This window comes from Rhinolophus sinicus, linkage group LG16 (genome assembly GCF_036562045.2).
Source record: "Rhinolophus sinicus isolate RSC01 linkage group LG16, ASM3656204v1, whole genome shotgun sequence".
Lineage (NCBI taxonomy): Eukaryota > Metazoa > Chordata > Mammalia > Chiroptera > Rhinolophidae > Rhinolophus > Rhinolophus sinicus.
Genome location: NC_133765.1, coordinates 23,680,863 through 23,701,246, shown reverse-complemented (window position 1 = coordinate 23,701,246; position 20,384 = coordinate 23,680,863). Strand labels below are relative to the sequence as shown.

Below are 20,384 nucleotides of genomic sequence, written 5' to 3'. Positions count from 1 at the left end.
AAAGATCCTATTGAGGATACACATTGCATTTTGTGGTTTCATTTCTTTGGTCTCTACCTTTCAAAGAAACAATAGACGTTATTTTTTGGAGAAGTTGTAGACTTATAGAAAAATCGAGCATCCAGTACAAAAAGTGCCCAAATTCTTGCTACACACAGTTTTTTCCTATACATTGTACATTGGTCTTTAGTCTGTTTTGAACTAGAATGTTCCGCTTACCTCCCCCATTGAAATAATTTTTTTTTCAGAGTTCCAGATGGGCAACTCTGTTAAAAAACAAACAACTGCTTGTCCTAGTACCTGGTAGTCAGTAAGAATGTGTGGATGAGGCCACGGCAAATTCTGATGACCCACAGAAGACATGCAGGGAGGGTCCACTGAGGGCAGTTCACTGGATTGGTGTTTAAAAAGTGTCAAGGACTCAACACCCACTTGAAATCAGCGAGAACAGCAAGCAAGGCTTGAGAGTTATCTTGGCTCATAAAATAGATCTTGTCTAATCTTGTCTCTATAGTATAAGGAATAGAGGACATGTAGAGAGTCTGTTTCCTGACTCAAGTCTTCACACCTTCAGGCCAGGAGTGACCAGGCTGGGGAGTGTCCACTGCTCACTCCACCACTTCCTCTGCTTGCTGTCCAGCGTGCTTCCTGCGTTATCCCATCCCATGGCGTCCTCCTTGCTTTGAGTCTTCCCTTTCAGCTGGGTGGCCTAAGTCTTGGTTTCTCTGCCTGTGAAATTTAGATAACAACCTGACTTGTCAAGGGGTTTGCAGATTGAATAAGCCCATAACTGGTAGGCAGGGTCTTCTCCCCCTGCTTGGTACGTCTTCGTCGATCCATCACCATCCTCCAAATCGGGCCCCTCTTCCTAAAGCCTGACTCAACCCCGACCCCTCCAGAAAGGCTGTGCGTGCAGGCTCCAGCACCTACTCTCTCTCGCCAATGTCCTGTTGCACTTACAGTCTATGGTTCACAGTTTACCTGTAACTTCTGGCACTGCTGATTCGTCTTCCTGGGTTTATCCAGTCTCCACACCTACAGGGTTAGGGTTCAAGTTAGGGTTAGGGTTAGGGTCCAGGAGGGGAAGGCAGCCCGTCTTCTTGCTATGAGCTCAGCCTAGCGTTCTGTATGGTTAGACCGACCGAGATCAGAGCCTTGACTCTGCTACTTTCTCAGCAAGCCTGCTCGCCTCTCCAAGCCTCAGTTGCGTCATCTATAAAATGAGACAATAAGGGGCAGTAGAGCAGAACGGTTAGGAAACAGGGATCTCAGTGGTGGGCTCCTTGGTTTAAATCCGTGTTCTCCCATCTATCACATGACAAATGACTGACCTTTCTGAACCTCATGTGTGACGTGGGAAGATTACCACAGTATCTGCTTCAGAGGACTGTTGTGAAGATAAAATTGAGTAATGTATGCAAAGCCTAAAGGCGCAGTGGACGGCAGCTATGATTAGTCAGAATTCACCTGCACCCTAGAGGGGCTTAATAAATGTCTCACACTTCCTAGCGCATCGTGCACAGCTTTGGGAACCATGTCAACTTTTATTCCAGACCATCAATTGTTATATTGGACCCGGTTACAAAACCTTTGGGCCATCTCGAAAAGACATCTGGTTTCCCATCCCAGGCCTCACCAGTATTAAAGAACATCGATACATTTTTAATCTCCTCTCTAATTTCCAGGTGTGGATGAAGAATGGGGGTGACAGCATGCCTTTGGGGATGATTCATGGTGTCATTAAGTCTGCTTCGTGTTTCCTGTAGCTACGGTTGGCCCTGGCTCTGCTCAGGCTCTCCAACCTGGAAATTACGGGGTTTTTTGCCATGTGATTATGTCTAATGGCAGTGAAGCCAGCATCTCCTTGAATCGGACCTCACTCTTGTTGTTCATTATGTGTCAGTGGATTTTGGAAAACATACACATGCAGAAGTGAGTTCCACTGGCTGAGGTTTCCCCTCAGCTGGCTACCTGGAGGGCATGTGATGTCATGGAAGGAAAAGTCCTCAGCTCCAGATCGGGCTGACCTGGGTTCACATTCAAGCTCTGCCACTTAGCAGTGCGACCTTGGACCTCAGTCTTCTCATCTGCAAGATGGGGTGGTGAGTCTGATCCTGATGATGTGATGTGTACAAAATACATGCACATGCATAGAGGTGTGTTTTTCAGTCTTCACTCAGGAGTCACAGAGCTTCTATTACTGTGATAGGCACTAACGATGGAGGCACACTCACAGGGCAGCCCAGCCGGGCGAGGGGTGTGGTCCAAGCAAGAGACATGTGTCTCAGCAACTGGCCCATTCTGAGGATGAACCATGTCGATATCCTTTTCCTGTTCTGCTTAGAGCAGGATCATACGTAGGAATTGCTTCTCTGCCCTCCTTCTGGGGCCTTCTCTAGCCCTGATGGAAGAGGCCATTAAAGAAAAACAGTGAAACAAGCATTCAGATTTTTAAACATATATTTCTTAGCGGTACTGTTTTAAAATGAGTAAGTACTAGATGCCAGTTTAACTGCACCAGGCTTTGCCTTATGTGAAGTGCTGGGGGTTAGCAGAAGTGCACTGGGCAACCCTCCTGGGTACTGACTAGACCTCTCTCCTATGTGTCATTTCTAATTCTCCACAGGACACTGTGAAATAGCCATTATCGTTCTCACACTTAACAGCTCAGCAAGTTCAGGCTCTACCAGGTACCTGGCTAGGAAGGGACAGAGGCAGGATTTGAATCCAGGCCTCTCTGCTTCTGAAGCCCATTTTCCTAGCCTTGCAGGTTAGAAAGAGTGGACATTCCAGTATTTCTGGATGTGCATATGCTGATTTACCCAATAAACCTTCCTCAGTTGAAGCCACCAAAACTTAGAATATTTTCATATACCGGGAATGCCAAAAAATGTATACACATGATTTGTATTCATTTTTTGTTATCAGTATATATTGAGTACTACAATTTTAGTACAGTTTTTTCCTTTCTTAAAATGTGTCTACATTTTTTGGCACCCTCTGTATCTTAATCAAGTCACTTAATACACATTTACTGGATACCTATCAAGTGGCAGACACCAGAGCTGCACTCATTCATCCAACACACACTTATTGAGTACCTACTATGTGTCAGAGGGCTCGAGAGTCATTTATTCAACACATATTTACCGAGAACCTACTAAGTGCCAGGAAACTGGCACCTCACTCATTTTTCAATACTTGTTTTTTGAGTACCTACTATGTGCCAGGACACTATTCTAGGCACTAGGGTACAGGCACCCCTGCCCTCCTGGAGTTCAAATCTGCCCAACATTGCAAGACAGGTTTCCGCCTATCTCACAGCTAAGGGAACTGAGGCCCAAGGCCGCGTGGCTAGTGGGTGGTGGAAGCAGACTAGGCTGCAAGCGACAAATGCTCCCTGGACAAGGTGACACAGGAAATACTGTTAACCCTGAATCCCATCACAGGGCTCAGAGGAAGTTGACAGAGAATGGCACTGCTGGCTGCGGGGTCAGCTCAACCTGGGGTGGGAAGCAGCCTTTGTCACCTCTACCTGTGCTTCTGGAGGTCACCTGCCTCGCTGTGCCTCAAGGTCATCATCCCTACCTCCAGGGTTGCTGTAAAGATTGTAAGTGAATGTGACAAGCCGCTCCGTGGGCTCGTTCCAATCAGTTCATTCCCTCTCGTATCTATGGCACCAGCACAGCCCCTGGCACGCAGCCGGTGCTCAGCCAGGGGTAGCTGTTGCGGCAACCATTGGGCTACACCCTCTACTCAATTAGGGACCAGCCCGGCCCTTATGGCTGGATCTCGGGGATGCCCGGTATGGCAGATACGTTAGAAGGCTTTTCAGATAGACTAAGGGGCAAGCAGCAGAAGTTCCCAAGATGTTTCCGGAGTCTGGCCTTAGGGAATCACAGTGCCCCGCGTGGCATTTTTCCACACCTGTCTCCCAGCGCCTTGGAGAACCTTCTATCCATCATCCCTCCCCTTGGCCAAGGCTGTGGGAGGCAGGTGCAGTGACATCTTGATTATCCGTCAGCCAGCCATCACATGGTGCGGACGGAGGGGAGTTCCATCTGAGCCAAGCCGTCCAGTGAAGACAGCTGAAAAAAAAAATGAGTCTTCCCAGCTCCCTGGATGAAGACAGCAGGGTGTGGGACAGAAATGGAGAGGATCATCTGGCCTTACACAGGAACGGGGGCTCGTACCCTGAAGCCTGCAAGAAAGCGTCTGGATTCAGATTAAATTCTGCGATCTCCACACAGACCGGAGTGGGCGCAAGGAACTCCTTCCTTTCAGTGGTGATGCAGACGTGAAAAGAGAGAGATGTCACAGAGATGTGGGTGGATTTCTGAACGGGAAACCCAGCCAAGACGTCCTTCTTTCTTTCTTTCTTCCTCCCCACTCCCTTCCCCACCTTTCCTCGCTCTCTCCTCACTCTACCCCCACACCCTGTTCTCCCCAGCTCCCGGGAGTCTACACTGCTTCTGTTTCAAGCCTACCAGCTGAAGGCACCAGACAATTCTCGAAAGGTGGGACCCAGCCTACCCCACCCCTAAGACATCAGGCCCTTGGACCCCTGGGCAGAGCTCAGTGGTCACCATCTGGTGACAATCAAGCTGGGGCCTGGTGGCCATGCGGGGACATTCGGGCCTGCACACTTTGTGGAAGGTACTGCTTTTTCTGGACTCAGGGAAGGCAGAGCTGGGGATCCCGATGGCTTGGGCTCAGCCAGTCTGTGCCCTCTGTCCTGGGACAGCATCTCTCACAGGCTGGGACCTCCAGACCCCACTCCCGGGCTGCTGATGGCTTGGTGTGCCCCCAGCCTGTCCCACCTCTTGGTCAAAGAGGAGGGCAGATGCCAGCCTGTACCCCATGGGCAACCCTCCCCACCGTCCCCCTTGCCTTTGAATTTCACTTTCCCTCTCCCTTCTCATCCGTCACCGCTGGGCTCTTTGGTTTGCTTCCCCCCATTTCCCCCACCCGTTCTCTTTTCAACTTGGATCTTGTATGTCCTGCTTCCTCTCCTTCCCATTTCTCTGTGCCCCTCTGCCACTTTTCTCATCCTACCTACTTCCTCTTCCTCATACACTTGATTGCCAAGGTCGACTTATTCAATTCAACAACATGTACTGAGCCCCTGTTCAGAGGGTGCAGAAATGGGAGTCGGCAGGATCTTGACAGTATGGTCTCGAGCTCGGTGACTCCTCCACCTCCTCTCCTCTTGCCCTTTTCTTCTTCCTCCCCCTCCTCCTCCTCTTCTAACTTCGCTTCCCTCCCTTTCCTCATGCCGTCCTGGCATCCAAAGCCAGCACTGAAGGTGGGAGTTGGGGTGAGCAGGATGGCAGAGTCCCAGGAGATTCTGCGACAGGTGCCCTCAATGCCGCCGTCCGCACGTGGCAGGCAATGGATGAGACTGAACATCCAAGACACATTCATCACACCCGGCTCCCTTCAGGGCCAAGACAGGACGGAAATGACTTCTGTTAGCTCTGCGGCAGCCCGCTGCCCCTGGTGGCTCCACGCTGTTTATTAAAAAAGAAAAAGAAGGAAAGAAAGGAATGAGGATGCCATCTTGCCATGGATTAGGGGAGCGGCTCCAAAGCAATGATGTGGACAAACGTACTTTCAGGTGGTCAGAAAGGAGCACTCCAGCTGCTTTCCCAGCCCGTGTCCAGCTGTGACAGAGATGGACGCTGACGCCAACAAATGGGAAAAGAGGCATCTGCTCCAGGCAAACTGTGTGGCCTTTGTTTTAGCACATGGGGGCCAACCCCTCTCAGGAATGAGGAGACACAAGGTCACCTGCCCATTCACGCTCTGTTCATCCCTCTTGGAACTTCAGCTGAAACTTTCATTGAGTCCAGTGGTGGGTTAGGCTCAGGAGACTCAGCGATTTTCAGTAGTAATAGTGATTGCCATGAACTCTAATCATTAATGATTCATAGCCATTCATTATGATTATTGATTACTCATCATCACCGTTAATGATTATTTGAGGAGCGAGGTACCAGGCATTGTGTGCCCATGGCTTTTCTTTCATTCCCATGACTTCCCCATGTGGTCAGTGCAGTGACTGGTGTGGGAGGAGGTGGCAGGGGGGCTCAGACATACAGAACAGCAAATGCAAAACCTGGAAGCAGGAAGGGCTTGGCCTGTCCTAGGGGACTGGTGTGGCTGGAGCAGAGTGAGCAAGAAGACACCTTGAGGCAGGAAGCTGGGAAGGGAGTAGGGAGCCTGGATCCGCACGAGAAGGACAAAGGATGGTGAGGAGAGTGGGTGATGGAAGTGGCTCGTCTACATCACGACCTTGATCCTGTGTCTCCCCACCATGACATTGACCTTCCACCCAGCTGACCTTGGGAATAAGAAAAGGCAAATGAGCACCCGCAGCCCTGGGCCTGTCGCTCATGGAACCTTTTAACAGAGAGCATCATTGCCATGGCAACCTGCCCCGGTCCTGGGTCTGGGGAGGCCCTGCCAACCCCAAAGAGAAAGGCGCATGGGGTGGTGGAAGTTCTGGCCTCAGGAGCTCAGGAAGGCAGTGACTAGGTCCCTATCCATGTCCCTGGAAAAGACCCTGGTCCCCTACTCTTCTGTACCCTCCTCTCCCCTCATTGGCCACCAGGGGCCAATGGCTTGGCTTTCTTCCCAGACTCAAAAGCCCTTTGAGTCATTGTCTTATCCACTGTGATCGGGGGGTGGGAATGGTCACATCAAACTGTGCTGAGCAAGAAACCTCCCTCAAAGTCTTGTACCAGAATCCCAACCACCCTCTATGTGTGGAGGGCTGACTCCTGTTACAGGTAGAGCAACGATGCAGAGAGTGGGATAATGGTTAGAAACCTGCGTCCGTGTCACTCCCAGCCTCATTCAGTTTCCAACTCCTGACTTGGTCTGCCATGCCCAGACTCTGACACTCGGCACCTGTTTTGTTTTCTTTTTTTATAAGTTATTACTTTGCTGGTGGGTGGAAACATGGTCATTTGTCTTAGAGGAAGGACAAACAGATTTTATTTCTTAAAGGAATGGATGATGGACTCCAGTCTCTCGCCTTTAAGTGACACCTTTTATTTTATAGTCTATGATTTCGCCCCACTGCTGGGCTCCTTCTTTTAGGAAAGAAAGTGTTTTTGGCTCAGCTGCTGCAAAATGACTCTGCATGGAAGCCAAGCCTGGTGTAGTCCCAAAATAGAAACCGTCTGTCCTCTTGTGTGTCGCCTTGGTTTTGTGTGGATTTCATGTAAATCTTTCCCTTTTGTGTGTGTGTGTGGGGGGGGCATTTTTCCTTCCACCCCCACCCACGAAACAATCCGGGGTGTCAAGGAGCATCCCACTGAGACACATATTTGGGTCATTGACTCTCAGAAGCCCTGCTGGTGGGACTGTCCTCTGAGCTTGGCCCTGAATAGATAACTAACCTCCTGCGGGTCCCCTCAAGTCTTCAGGAAGCAAATGACTCACTTCACAGGAGGCTCTGGGACGATAATCCCATCATGTCAGAGATGATGCCTCATAAATCTAAGTCATTCGTCCGAGCTGTGGTATTAATCTACTCAAACGTACTTAGCTGGGTTTAATTATAGATTGAAATTGCATTTCAGAAAGCAACCAGAAATCATTTAGATGGCGTCAATTTGCACATTAAATCATACGGTTCATTTGAGAATGTGGTAAGGATGGCATTTCTAAAGAAAAATAATATTAGTGCTTGTGCTTTGTGGCTTTCACGCCAATTGCACAAATTGTATGAATTGCATGGTTTCCACCGACTGCATCTTTCTTCTCGGCACAGGATGAACGAGGAGGCTGGTGATGCCAACAGGACCCAAAGGGCGTCAGCACTGAGCCGAGCCCAGGACGTCTCTATCAAGACCACGGGGGATAAATCCCCTTCGACCCTCTCCCTCCGCCGGCAAAAGTACTGCCATTTTGTTGAAAGTGAAGAGTGTGATGCCCCGAGAAAGCCCCCAGAGAGATTAGGAGCGCTGTCTTCTCCATCTTCTCGGAGGACAGACACATCCCCGGTGTCTAGGGAAAAGCTGCCGAGTCCTTCGGCGGCCCTGTCCGAGTTTGTGGAAGGGCTTCGGAGAAACAGGGCGCAGAGAGGCCAGCGGTCACCGCTGGGCCTGGAGGACTGGCCCACTCTCCCCATCTACCAGACCACCGGGGCGTCCACGCTGAGGAGGGCCAGGGCAGGCAGTGACGAGGGACACCTCGCAGTGAGGTTTGGGGCAATGTCACCCCTGGAAACTGAGGATACTGCCGGGGCATCCGCTGGTCTCCTGCGGTCCACCAGCCTGAAATGCATCTCTTCTGAGAGCGTGGAGGGCACCCCGCTGCTCCCCAAGAAGCTGAAGACCCGGTTCAGTTCCTGTGAGTCCCTCTTAGAATCAGGGCCCAGCTCCGGGAGAAAACCGAGCTCCCCTGCCACACCCGGGGACACACTCTGGTCGCCCACACTGCGTCCTCGGAGGCGCTGTCTGGAGTCTTCCCTGGACGACACAGGCTGTCCAGACCTCGGGAAGGAGCCACTGGTCTTCCAAAACCGCCAGTTCACCCACCTAGTGGGGGAACCTCTGGGCAGCAATCCATTCGGATACAAGTTCTCAGGCCTCAACTATGAACGCAAGACCAACATGGATTTTGATGACTTCCTCCCGGCCATCCGGAAGCCCGAGACGTCTACGTTCTTGGCCAGAGTGGCCAACGATGGGCAAGACAGTTCACAGCATTCAAGTGTCCCCTTTGAGACGGAAGAAGCCGACCGGACCTTTGTCTCAGGGATCAAGACCATTTTGAAAAAGAGCCCGGAGGCCAAGGAGGACCCCGCTCACCTCTCCGACTCATCTTCCTCCTCCAGTTCCATCGTGTCCTTCAAAAGTGCCGACAGCATCAAGAGTCGACCAAGAATCCCACGGCTGGAGGGTGACGGTGGTGAACAAACGTCCTCCGACAACAGAGAGCAGGGGACAGGGAGGAAAGAGGAAGATGTGGAGAGCATAATGAAGAAATATCTCCAGAAGTAGGAACCATCTCAGGTAAAAGTAACAGTCTGGGATCATTTGGGGGAAAGAAAACGAGATTGTCCACCTGGGCCTGGCAGCCTAAAGGGAACCAGTTGTTCCTACTGTTTCTAATGCGGTAACTGATTTCTCTAGAGACGAGGGGTTTTTTTGAAGGTTTCAGCTTATCAGAAACGCTCTGCTAGGTGCCACTTGTTCCTTTGCACTTTAAAATGCAGACACATCGGAAAGCAAGAGAGTCCTGGTGGACCGTGCCAAAGACGGTACTGGACTTTGAAAGCCGCCCCCACCCCCACCCCTTGTCTTTTCCTTTGCAGCGCTCCCTGCCACCTGGACTGGAGGAGGTGTGATGGCGTTCCGTCCACGCAGAGACGGGAGAGCCGTGGTGCTAGGGTCAGGCTAGGGCCGAACAGGCCTTGGGAATAGTGAAGTCCAACTCTTGCATTACATACCCAGAGAGAAACTGAGGCCCCAGGGGGAGGGAGGAGGGGACAAATACAGTGGTCACAGAGAAGCACGGTGGGAGAAGAGGTGCTCCCTTCTGCCTTCTCCGCTACTCCCCGTCCTAACGCTGGCCCTTCTCTGCAAGGAAGGCAGGGAGAGGGGTTCATGGAAAATACCAGCTTAACATTTATTGAATGTATATATCAGGCAGTCATTTGGTCCCCGTAATAGCCCCACGAGGTGGTGAGTAGTATTTAGTCCCATTTTACAGGTTGACAAACTAAGAATCAAAGAGATTAAGCCACTTGTACCACATCACCCAGGCAGAGAACTGGGATTCGAGAACTCCAGAATCACCACTTTTCTCTAGCGCTTTTCCTGGGGTCCATATTCCAGGCCTCTTCCTGAGTAAACGCAGAGCCACCCTGATGAAGCTGGATCTTAGAAAAGGTAGACCTTGGAACCATATACCAAAAGGGCTGTTGGAACTCGCAGACTGAACAAATGAGGGCGGCCTCAAGATCAAGGTCACCCAGTGAATCTGCTGCCAACCCAGCCACTCTGATTCCCACCCAGGTCATTGCTCTGTGCCCTAAGGCAAGGCTGGCATCTGACAGCCCCTCAAAGGGCATGTTTCAAAGCTCGGGGCAGAGCACTGAGCATCCACGTCATGGCTCCTAACTGGAATCCAAAGCCCCTTAGGTCAGTCTGGGTAGCACAGGAGCTGGTATAAGAACCTCCCTCCAGGTTCAGACACAATGCAAACCCACAGCCCAGTGATGACTCGTGGCCACATACATCTCCCTCCTATCAAATCTTAGAACTCACAGCCGCTCCGGGCTCAAGCTGCAGGTGGGCACTCAGCCCTCACCTTGCCGCAGGCCACAGCCCTCCCCACCAAAGGTGTCCTGGACCAAAATGAACCGTGCACGCTCCCCACTTCTGGACACCTGCTACTTCTAGAGGTACCCTCAGCGCATCCAAAAGTCATTGCCCCTTCCATGGAGATGGGCTCGGATGTTTCAGAGCAAATTAATTTGACTTTACATGGCCTTCTCTCTGCTCTCAATTACCGCGGAGAGATCCGATATTCATTTACATTATTATGCTCTCGGGGACCCAGAATGCAGTTTCAAAGGCCAAGTAAAGGGCACATGTCCATAAGGGGAGCAGTGCTTAGCAGAAGTCGCCACAGAACATCTTGTCTCTGCCATTTCTTTTTAAACTCACGTCCCCTTCGCCCCTCCCAGCCACGCTCACAGTGATAACTTGCCTAAAAATTCGCCTCTGCCCTGACTTCCGTGCTGGAGTCTGGAACTAGACAGTGCAGCCCTGCTCCCCATGGTGCATCTGTCGGATGAGATTCGGAACCAGACAAGCTCAGTTCTCCCTGTAACTGACCATGAGACCTTGGCCAAGTGATGTGACCTTGCTGGGCATCTGTGTTCTCAGCTGGGAAATGGAGCTAATAATACCAACCAGGTCAAGTAACATTGTGAGTTGGATGAGAATGAGGGGTCTTCCCAGGACAGAGCCTGGCACCCAGGGGCTGCACTAAATGTCAGGTTGCCCTGCTCTGGCAAATTCTGATCCTTCAGGAACCCTCCCACTTGTTCCCTTTCTGCCACCTACACACGTTCACGCCTGTAGGTGGCATCTCTGTAGGAATGCCACCTGGAAATATGGGCTCCCCACACTGTCCTTCTCCTCATCAAGACACACCTCCTGTGCCCCATTTATCAGCTCTGACCTACGTTTGCTTCCAGCCTCCTGAGACGCACTGCCCTCGAAAACTTCCCGATTTCACAACTGTCTGGAGAGAAAGAGAGAGAGAGACCGGCCTGGCCTTCCCAGGGGCCCTCAGGCCAGATACAGCCAGCGTGGCCACCCTCAAGAGGCGTGGGGGGCCCAGCAGAGGCCTATCCCGCGGGGCGTGGGGCTCCCAGCGTGCTTGGTCTGCACAAAATAAAGTATTGGCTCCTTGGCATCCGTGCCTTCTCTCTGTTCTGTGATCCTGTTCCCTGGGACCCTGGAGGATTGATCGGGGGCGGGGGGCGAATGGGAGAGGGGGAGCTGAGAGTAGAAGGATTCTGAGGAATGGAAACAACCAAACTGTGTGTACTTTCAGGTGGCATACTGTTTCTCTCTCTACATGTCTGGCTTTGTTCCTTCTCTTCATTTGGCCAGGTTCAGCACAAGTGTTACCTCCTCCAGGAAGTCTTCCCTGATATAGCAAACTGAAATAAATTCTTCTCCATTCTCCTTTAATCCCCTTACTTATCTCTATCATAGTTCCCTCGTCTATTTACTTTTGACATTGTGTGTATATGTGTGGGCGAGCATCCACAAAATTTTGGTGAATGAATGAATGAATGAACGAAGCAGTGAACAAATTAATGAGCCTACACACACTGAATGCACACGACACACTGGCACATATGCATCCCTACAAATGTCTGCCCACATCGGTCAACATTCAAGAACCTGTGAACACCTGCTGTCAGCCCCCCATGTACCTCCTGACAGACACAGCCCTACCACACACATCCCGACAACGCACATGTGCCATAAACTACACTCGCATAGTCACAGCAGTAGCGTGATTACCTGCTTCTTCAAACACCCTTGACGTATTAGTAACAGAAAAACTAGCGGCCGTTTATGGACCACATGCTCCGTGCTGGCCACTGGGCTAGGCATTCTACGCGGTGTATCTCACCACAACTAGACAAAAGGTCCTGAGAGATAAATACGTGTATTAGTGCCTATTTACAAAGGCGGACTAGCTTATGCCCACATTTGGGTAGCCAGTACCGCCTCTCTTTACATTGGCACTGGCACAGACTCCACGCCGTACCCCAAATGAGCCTCTAATCCCTAGGAGCCCTCGGTGTAGCCCATCACAACTCCCGCCAGCGGAGGGAAAGTCCTCTGTGGGCCACTGGTTTGTAAGTTTGCTGGGGCTGCTGTAACAAAGTACCACACGTTAGGTGACTTAAACAGAAATAGCTTGTCCCGTGGTTCTGGAGGCCAGAAGTCCCCAGTCAAGGTGCTGGCAGGTTTGGTTCCTTCTAGAGGTTGGGAGAGCCTCTCCCTTGGCTTGTAGTTGGCCATCTTCTCCCTGTCGTTTAGCTCACCTTCCTTCTGTGCACGTCTGTCTCTGCAGCCAAATCTCCCCCTTTTAAGAAGACACAGTCATATTAGATGAGGGCCCACCCTGATGACCTCATCTTAACTTGGTTGCCTGTGCAAAGACCCTGTCTCCAAATAAGGCCACATTCTGAGGTACGGGGGGGGGGAGGGTGTAGGAGAGCTTTTTTGGAGAGTCAAGGGACACAATTCAACCCATACCAACTTACCAGTTGAAGCTCGATCCAAGAAGGGGCGAGCTCAGCTCTGACTAGCGTCGCCAGTGGCTGTGGGTAGGCGTGGGGAAGGGAGATGGGGCAGGAGGAAGATTCACTGCACCCCCTTCCTGGACGACCTCACTGTCTTCCCATCTCTCTGATGGAGCGAGGCAGTGGAACAGTGCAGTTTCCCCGGATGCAGGAATATCCTCCCACTTGGTGAGTCTATAGGCAAACGCTATTGAAGGCACATAGCAAGCTCATTAAGGAGAGTAGCATGCTGTATTCGTTTGCTAGAGCTGCCGTAACAAAATACCACAGTCTGGATGGCACATGAACAACAGAAAGTTATTTTCTCAGAGTTCTGGAGGCTGGAAATCCAAGATCAGGGTGTCAGTAGGTGTGGCTTCTTCTGACGCCCCTCTCCTTGGCTGGCAAAGGGCCACCTTCTCGCTGGGTCCTCACATGGTCTTTCCTTGTGTTCATGCATCCTCACCATAATTTAATCATCTCTTTAAAGACCCTATCTCCAAATACAGCCACATTCTGAGGTACTGAGCATTAGGGCGTATGAATCTTGTAGGAGACACAATTCAGCCCAGAACACATGCTATGCATAAGTAGGTGGCGATTTTGTTTATTAAAAATGCTAATAATTATTCACGTCGCAATCAGATAAATATGTCCCAAGGTCCCAGCTTACTCCCCAAGCAAAAGCAATTATGGAAGTCAGGAAAAGGTTTCCACTGCCTCCCTGGCGTTGGAATTTTGTGGGCGCTTTTAGGTCTGATACTTGTGAGTTTCCATGAGCTACTCTCCCTGTGCCCGTGGGATTACTCATTCAGCCAATGTTTGTTGAGTACCTGCTGAGTGCCAGGCAGCATTCTGCCATCCTGGGGATCCATGCTGAGCGGGCAGACTGCCCCCTTGCTTTTCAACCTAGCTGGGGAGACAGACAATAAGCCGGAAAATAAATATGTTGTCAGAGAGTGAGAAGTGTCCTAAAGAAAAGTAACGATGACGTTATCTTGTGAGTTCCCTGTTAAAGATTTACCGGACGTTTATGAAGCACATTTTTGTAAAGGAAGAATTCTGTCAGGATCCTTCAATGATGAACGAGCAATGCATCCAGAAAGCGTAAACCCAAATAATAAGAGCAAAGCTTTCTTTCCACATCGTTCAGCAGGAAACAGAAATCCTGAGGGAGTTCACTGAAAGTCAGTTTAACATCCTAGAAGAGGACATGTGTCCCCCTGTTCTCAGATCCTTCACCCCAGTACAGCCTGCTACAGCGGATGCTGACCCACCGGGGTCCTCCTCCCTGCAAGGTGACTCCAGGACTTCTGCACTGGGCCCTGGTGTCACATCAGCATCGTGCTTAGCCCAGGATACTGTGCAGTAAGCACCAGGCAGACTTTACTTCTGTGTCTGCTACCGGAGATATCAAAAGGGCTCATGCCCCAGACGCGGCCATCCCCTCCCGGTGAGACCACTCAGTTCACTTCTTCCTGGGCCCTCCTTGACTCACGTGTACAATGGGTCTAGGACTAGTCCCAGCCCCCCAGCCTCTTGTGAGGAATCAACCTCTCATGGAGCACACAGCACAGCGTCTGCCACGCAGCCAGCCCGCAGTAATTGGTGGCACCACTGATCTTTGGACTCAGGGGCTCCCTGATGCCCATGTCTGAGGCTCTGCCTTTACGGCCACGCCCTGATGTGGCTTCCCGGCTGATACAACCAAAGTGATGTCAAAAGGGACGGAGTGGAAGGTTACGGACCCAGGTGGGTTAAGTGGCCACCCCAAATGTTTCCTCTTGCCTCCAGGCCCTGAGGCCATTTTTAACAGCACACCCAGGTCTTAAAAGAACCCCAGCTGCTCAGGACTAGAAGACAGTCTTGAGGTGATTTTACAGGTGAGGAAATTGCGGCTCAGAGAGGGCAAAGCTCTGTTCAAAGACGCTCGAAGACAGATCTGAGTTTAGAACTCCATAAACACTTCTTCATTCGTCAAGTAGTTTTTGACCTTTTCACCATCCCATGCCCCGGACACTGTTGGCAGGCACTAAAGATAAAGCTGAGACCGGGATGGGCAGAGGCCCTGCCTTCATGAAGCTTACGGTTTGCTGTAGGAGATAGGTAATAAACGTGGAAATATATGCATCGGTTGTGCTCCTGGCACCCGATGCCCCATCAGCCACCTACAGGTGACAGGCAACCCTCCTGTAGCATCCTGGCCCCGCCCAGACCCCTCCCCAGGCCCACAGAGACCCAGCCCTGTCCCAAGGCCCCTGGCTGGCTGCACAGTTCAGGCCTGAGGAATTGAGGCTTTGCATTCTTTCCCAATCCCAAAGATCGCCAGTGGGAAGAACAAGAGGGGGAAACATTGCAGCCAGGAGAGGCAGGTGCTGCCGGCTGTCAGAGAACCATGGAAAGCTCTAGATGTGATTAATGGCCTGGACCAGCTCCCGCCGTTGTCTGTAGGAGGTGATGGGCAGCTTAGGCTGTGTTTCCACCCCCCCAGGCCTGGTTGCTTATTTAACTGTCAATGTGGGCAGCTACCTTCAGAACCGTCAGTGACAGACGCTAAGCAGCAGCCCTGGTGACAAGAGGAGACAGCGACCTTGTCACCATTTGTTAAGAACCATCATAGCTCCCACTTCTTGTATGTCTGCGCGGAGCTACATACTGTGGTTGGTGATACTCAAACATTACTTCTAAGAGGCAGGTGCTAGGGATCCACTGCCCTGTCTGTTGCCCCAGCCTTCTGTACATGCAAGAAAAAAAAATTAAATGATTCCAAATGCTGCTTTATAACTAGCTGCATGAAAGCCCAGTGGCCCTCTTCTGGGCTCTGGTAAAAGCATGCTCATAACACACGCCTTCGGCTTGCAGAGCTCAGTGGTGTAGGTTACTGAACCCCTCCTCATCCCCCATCTCCTATAATGTAGGTTTGTGGTCTTCTCGCTCAGGCTGGCTACAGAGGGCAGGGAGAGACATAGCTGCATTTGCCAGATGCTCTTGACTTCACCTTGCCTCCAGCTCCTGCGTGGGAGGTGGGTCAGCAACAGGAAGTGGAAGGGGGTTAGGGGATGCAATCCTTTAAGGCACAGTGGCCTCGCCCCCTGGGAAACTAAGTCCAGTGCCTATGGCAGACGTGGACCAATTCAATACATAGCAATTCATTGCTCAGTGTATGGGGAGAGGCAAACAAAGAAGGGATTGGGCGAAAGGTGAACATGAGAGAAGAGCCTTGAGGCTCCTCCCCCCACATCAGGCATTGAAGTTTCAGGAGGACAAGAGGATGGACAGCCCAGGGCTCTGACTCCAAACCCAGGCCTTCTTGGTGCTGACACCCAGGGCCAAGCTTGGCGGTGTAGACAGTGCTATCCTACAAGGTCAGCTGATAGAATGGCCCTGTGGATCCTATCGCCTCACTTCACCGTCTCCCTCTGGTCAGACGAAGCCAGTCCTGCCTGCTCCATCAGGGAGGTAATGGACCTCGTCTCTAGGCACTGGCTTAGGTTTACTCCTGTCTTTGCCATTGTTTAAGTTGTGACCTTGAGCGGTTTACTAAACCCGTCTCGGCTTTGGTTTCCTCTTGAGTAATAAGGGCTAGGAGAGGACACCCTGATTTTAGAGCCTATCTAGTTCACAGAAGCACCAGAACAAGGACCGAGATGCTTACAGGAGTCCTCCTGTGGGGACAGAGCCAGGAGCGCAGTTTCCAGGCTCTCGGCCTCATGTGGAAAGGTGCTGGCTCAGGTAGTAAATGGCCATCAACTGTGTTTGGATGGCCCTCAGCTGTGGCTAGTTGGCTGTCAGCTGTAACCAGTGAGCCATTGGCCACTAATATAACTGCCGTGGCTACGCTAGCAGCAAATGGGGGCTAGCAAGGGTGGATTGTGGATTGCGGATTGCAGAGAGGCAGATGCCGCCAGCGAGACTATAGTGGTATGACTCCCCTACCTATGGCTCCGTGGGTGTTCCTTTTTGGCCTCACCATATCCTGCGTTCTTATGTGGGGAGAGGGACCAGAGACCCTGCCTGACACCCTGCATGACACCCCATTATCTGTAGTTTCACTTCTGGATGATTTTGGTTACCCACAGTCCAAAAATACTGAATGGAAAATTCCAGAAATAAACAATTCATAACTTTAAATTGGGCACCATTCTGAATAGTCTGCTGAAATCTCACATCATCCCACTCTGTTGTGCCTGGGACATGAATTATCCCTTTATCCAGCATCTCCGTGCTGTATACACTCGGTGCTCATTAGTCACCTCGTTGCCAGCTCAGTTATCAAATTGACCTTCACAGTGTCACAGTGCTTGCGTCACCCTTACAGGAGCCTGATGCTACGTCACAATGCTACAGCATTCACCTCACTTCCTTTCATCATGTAGGCGTTGTATCATCTCACGTCATCACAAGAAGAAAGGTGAGCACAGTATAATAAGATATTTAGAGAAAGAGAGAGAGAAGACCATATTTACATAACTTTTATTGCAGTATATTGTTCTAATTATTCTAATTTATTAGTTGTTGTTAATTTCTTCTTCTGCCTAATTTATAAATTAACCTTTATCATAGGTATGTATGTATACAAAAACATAGTATTCCGGAGGTGCCCAAAAAATGTAGACAAGTGGACACTTTGGTCAGCGTTGCTCAAGCAGTAGTTCGCCGTCATCAGAAGTGTCTGGATGCTGATGGGAACCACTGTGAGCACTTCTTTTTTTTTTTTTTTTTTTTTTTAAATTAGATTTATTGGGGTGACAATTGTTAGTAAAATTACATAGATTTCAGGTTGCAGAAGTCAAACGTGACTTGTATTCATCTTTTGTTATTGGTATATGTCTAGTATTACAATTTTAATAGTTTTCCTTTCTTAAAATGTGCATCCTTTTTTTTTTTGGCACCCTCTGTATATCAGGTTTGGTACTATCCATGGTTTCAGGCACCCACTGGGGGTTTTGGAACATAACCCCCTTGGACAAAGTGGGGCTGCTGTATTTTACAGATGAGGAAACTGAGGCTCAGGAAGGCCAGGTGACTGAGCGAGTTAGCAATGAAGGAGCTGGGATCAGAAGTCAGAGCTCCTGACTCCTGGCTCAGTGCCAGGTCACTCTCTGGCCTCCTTCCATTGTCATGTTCTGGTTGTCTGGCCAGTTTGGGGAGAAGCTAAAAGGGGTTTCCAGCTCTGCAACAGGCAGGGACATCCTAAGAGAGGGCCGGGCCATAGCAGTCATTCACTTCTGTTGTCAATTCTGATCTAAAGCAACGTCCCTCAAAGGTGGGGTGGGATTGAGGGGATGGCTCCACGGGTGTCCAGCCAGCTCTCCTGATTTCAAAGGAACCCAATTTCATGCCTAATGGGTAGAGCGACTTGTACCAAATTGCCATGCTGTGAGATGCCACCAGATAGATTTTTACGTATCCTTTCCAAAATAGGAGAGAGGTAAGTGAAATGATTCTTGCTGTTGCTGTTTCATCAGCAACAAGTAGCAAGTATCTCCACTAGAGCTAGGTGGGTGCCATGGCTCATGGTCCCTGGACTGCCTTCCACCACACCTGTGCACGGGAATCTCTGAGGTGAGCTTGGAAGGCAGGTGCCAGGCGGAGGGGCCGGCCAGGAAGTTCTCTGTGGCTGAGGAGCAGACCCTACAGGCAGGGCAGGGTCTGTTTGCCCTTCTCCCTTCAGTCCTCCGCCTTCCCGGACTTGCGGGCATTTGGGGAGGCTCTGCCACAGTCTCCCTCAGACCTGTGTCTGCCTCTGCCATTCCATTTGCAGCTCTTTGTTCACTTGCTGCTCTCCCCACCCAACTGTAAACTCAGGGCCCAACTCATGGCTGATGCTAGGAAACTTCATTCACACAATCAGTATTAATAAAGCACCTTCTCTGTGTCAGACACCATTCTAGCAATGGAGATAAAGCAGTGACTAATGTCGACAGATATTGGTTCCCTCATGGAATTTACATTCTATAGTTGGGGATGGGGGCAAATGGTAAACAAGGGAAGAAAGTAAAATATTCAATGTATTAGATGATGAAACGTCTGGGGAGAAAACATGAAGGGGGTGTGGAGGATATTTTAGATTGACTGGGCATAGGAAGACTCCTTAAGAAAGAGATATCTGAGTAAAGACCTGAAGGGTGTGATATGGCCAACCGTGTCTATAACTTGGGGAAGAGTATTCTCGGTACAGGGAACAGCCAGTGCAAAGGCCCTGAGGTGGGTGTGTGAGTGACGTGTCTGAGCCTCTGCAAGGAGGTCAGTATGGCTGGAGACAGGGGAATGAGGTGGAGGAAGTGGTGGGCAAGTCAGAGAGGTGATGGGGGCCAGATGGTGTAGGACTTTGTAAAGATGTTGACTTTCTCACAGAAAGATTAGGGAGCCATTGAGGGTGACCAACTGTCCCCCTTCACCTTGGACTGAGAGGGTTTCTGGGGCACAGGGCTTTCAATGCTAAAATCTGGACAGTTCCCGGCAAACTGGGACAAGTTGGTCACCCAAGAGCCACTTCAGGGTTTGGAGCTGAACTATGACGTGATCTCACCTGGGCTTATGAGGATCACTTTAGTTGCTGGGTAAGAGACTAGATTCCATAGGACAAGAGTAGAATCAGGGAGAGCAGTTTGGAGGCCACCCATCCAGGCGAGAGAAGGAGGTGGCAGTCAGGTGCTGGGAAGTGCTGAACTTCTGAATAGATTTAGAAGGCAGAGTGTGGGGACAGAGCCCCAGACAGGTTTCCAGGTTCTCGGCCTCACGTGGAAAGGTGCTGGCTTGGGTGGTAGATGGCCATCGGCTGGGACTGGTTGGCCGTCAGCTGTGGCCAGTTGGGCAATTAGCCACTGATATAACTGCTGTGGCTGCGCTAGTTGGTTGGTTGGTCGGTCGGTCGGTCGGTCAGTCGGTCGGTTGGCAGAGAAGCAGACGTCAGGTTGCAGATCGTGTGGCTCCTGCTTCCTGTGTCTCTGGCCTGGCCACCAGCGAGACTATAGTGGTATGACTCCCCTATCTATGGTTCCGTGCGTGTTCCTTTTTGGCCTCACCATGTCCTGCGTTCTGGTGTGGGGAGCGGGATCAGAGACCCTGCATGACACCCCACATTACATAGTGCCAACTGCCAAAGATTTGGTAGAGAAATGAGTACCTGTTCCCTGCGTGGACAACCTGGCAGGTGACCTCCTGCAGGTGACATGCCCAGCAGTCCTAGGTGAGATGAGAAGTAGGTGCATCTCTGCCTTCCCTGGGTTTCCTCTCAGCCTCCCCTCTTCATAGGTGGGAAGAACCAAGAACTAGTGTCTACCTGCACTTTCTGAATGCCCTTCAGGGTGCCATCATTGTGGCTCTGCCTGGAGGATGCAAAGGAGGGAAAGCATGGAGCCCGTTGTTAACAAATGAGGAGTTTGAAACTCAGAGAATGATATTCTCCTGGGCATCCAGCAAGCCAGCATCAGACCCCACCAGGAGTCAGGCAGCCCGGGTTTCAGTGCCAACCCCAGCAGAGTGTAACTCACCTGAGACACTTCTGAGCCTCCATTTTCCCATCTGTGAAATGGAGACAATGACCCTT

The 20,384-nt window shown here is 50.8% G+C and overlaps 1 protein-coding gene across 2 annotated transcripts in view; it reads left to right on the top strand.

Moving 5' to 3' along the window:
• Window positions 1–11,442, top strand: part of MYO18B (myosin XVIIIB) — a 242,799-nt gene extending 231,357 nt beyond the window's left edge. For both annotated transcript variants that reach the window (XM_074321365.1, XM_074321364.1), the window contains 2 exons: window positions 7,781–9,026; window positions 11,222–11,442. In XM_074321365.1, coding sequence (XP_074177466.1) covers window positions 7,781–9,014 — 1,234 coding nt within the window. In that variant the 3' untranslated portion in view covers window positions 9,015–9,026; window positions 11,222–11,442. The remainder of the gene's footprint in view (window positions 1–7,780; window positions 9,027–11,221) is intronic.
• Window positions 11,443–20,384: the final 8,942 nt, after the last annotated feature.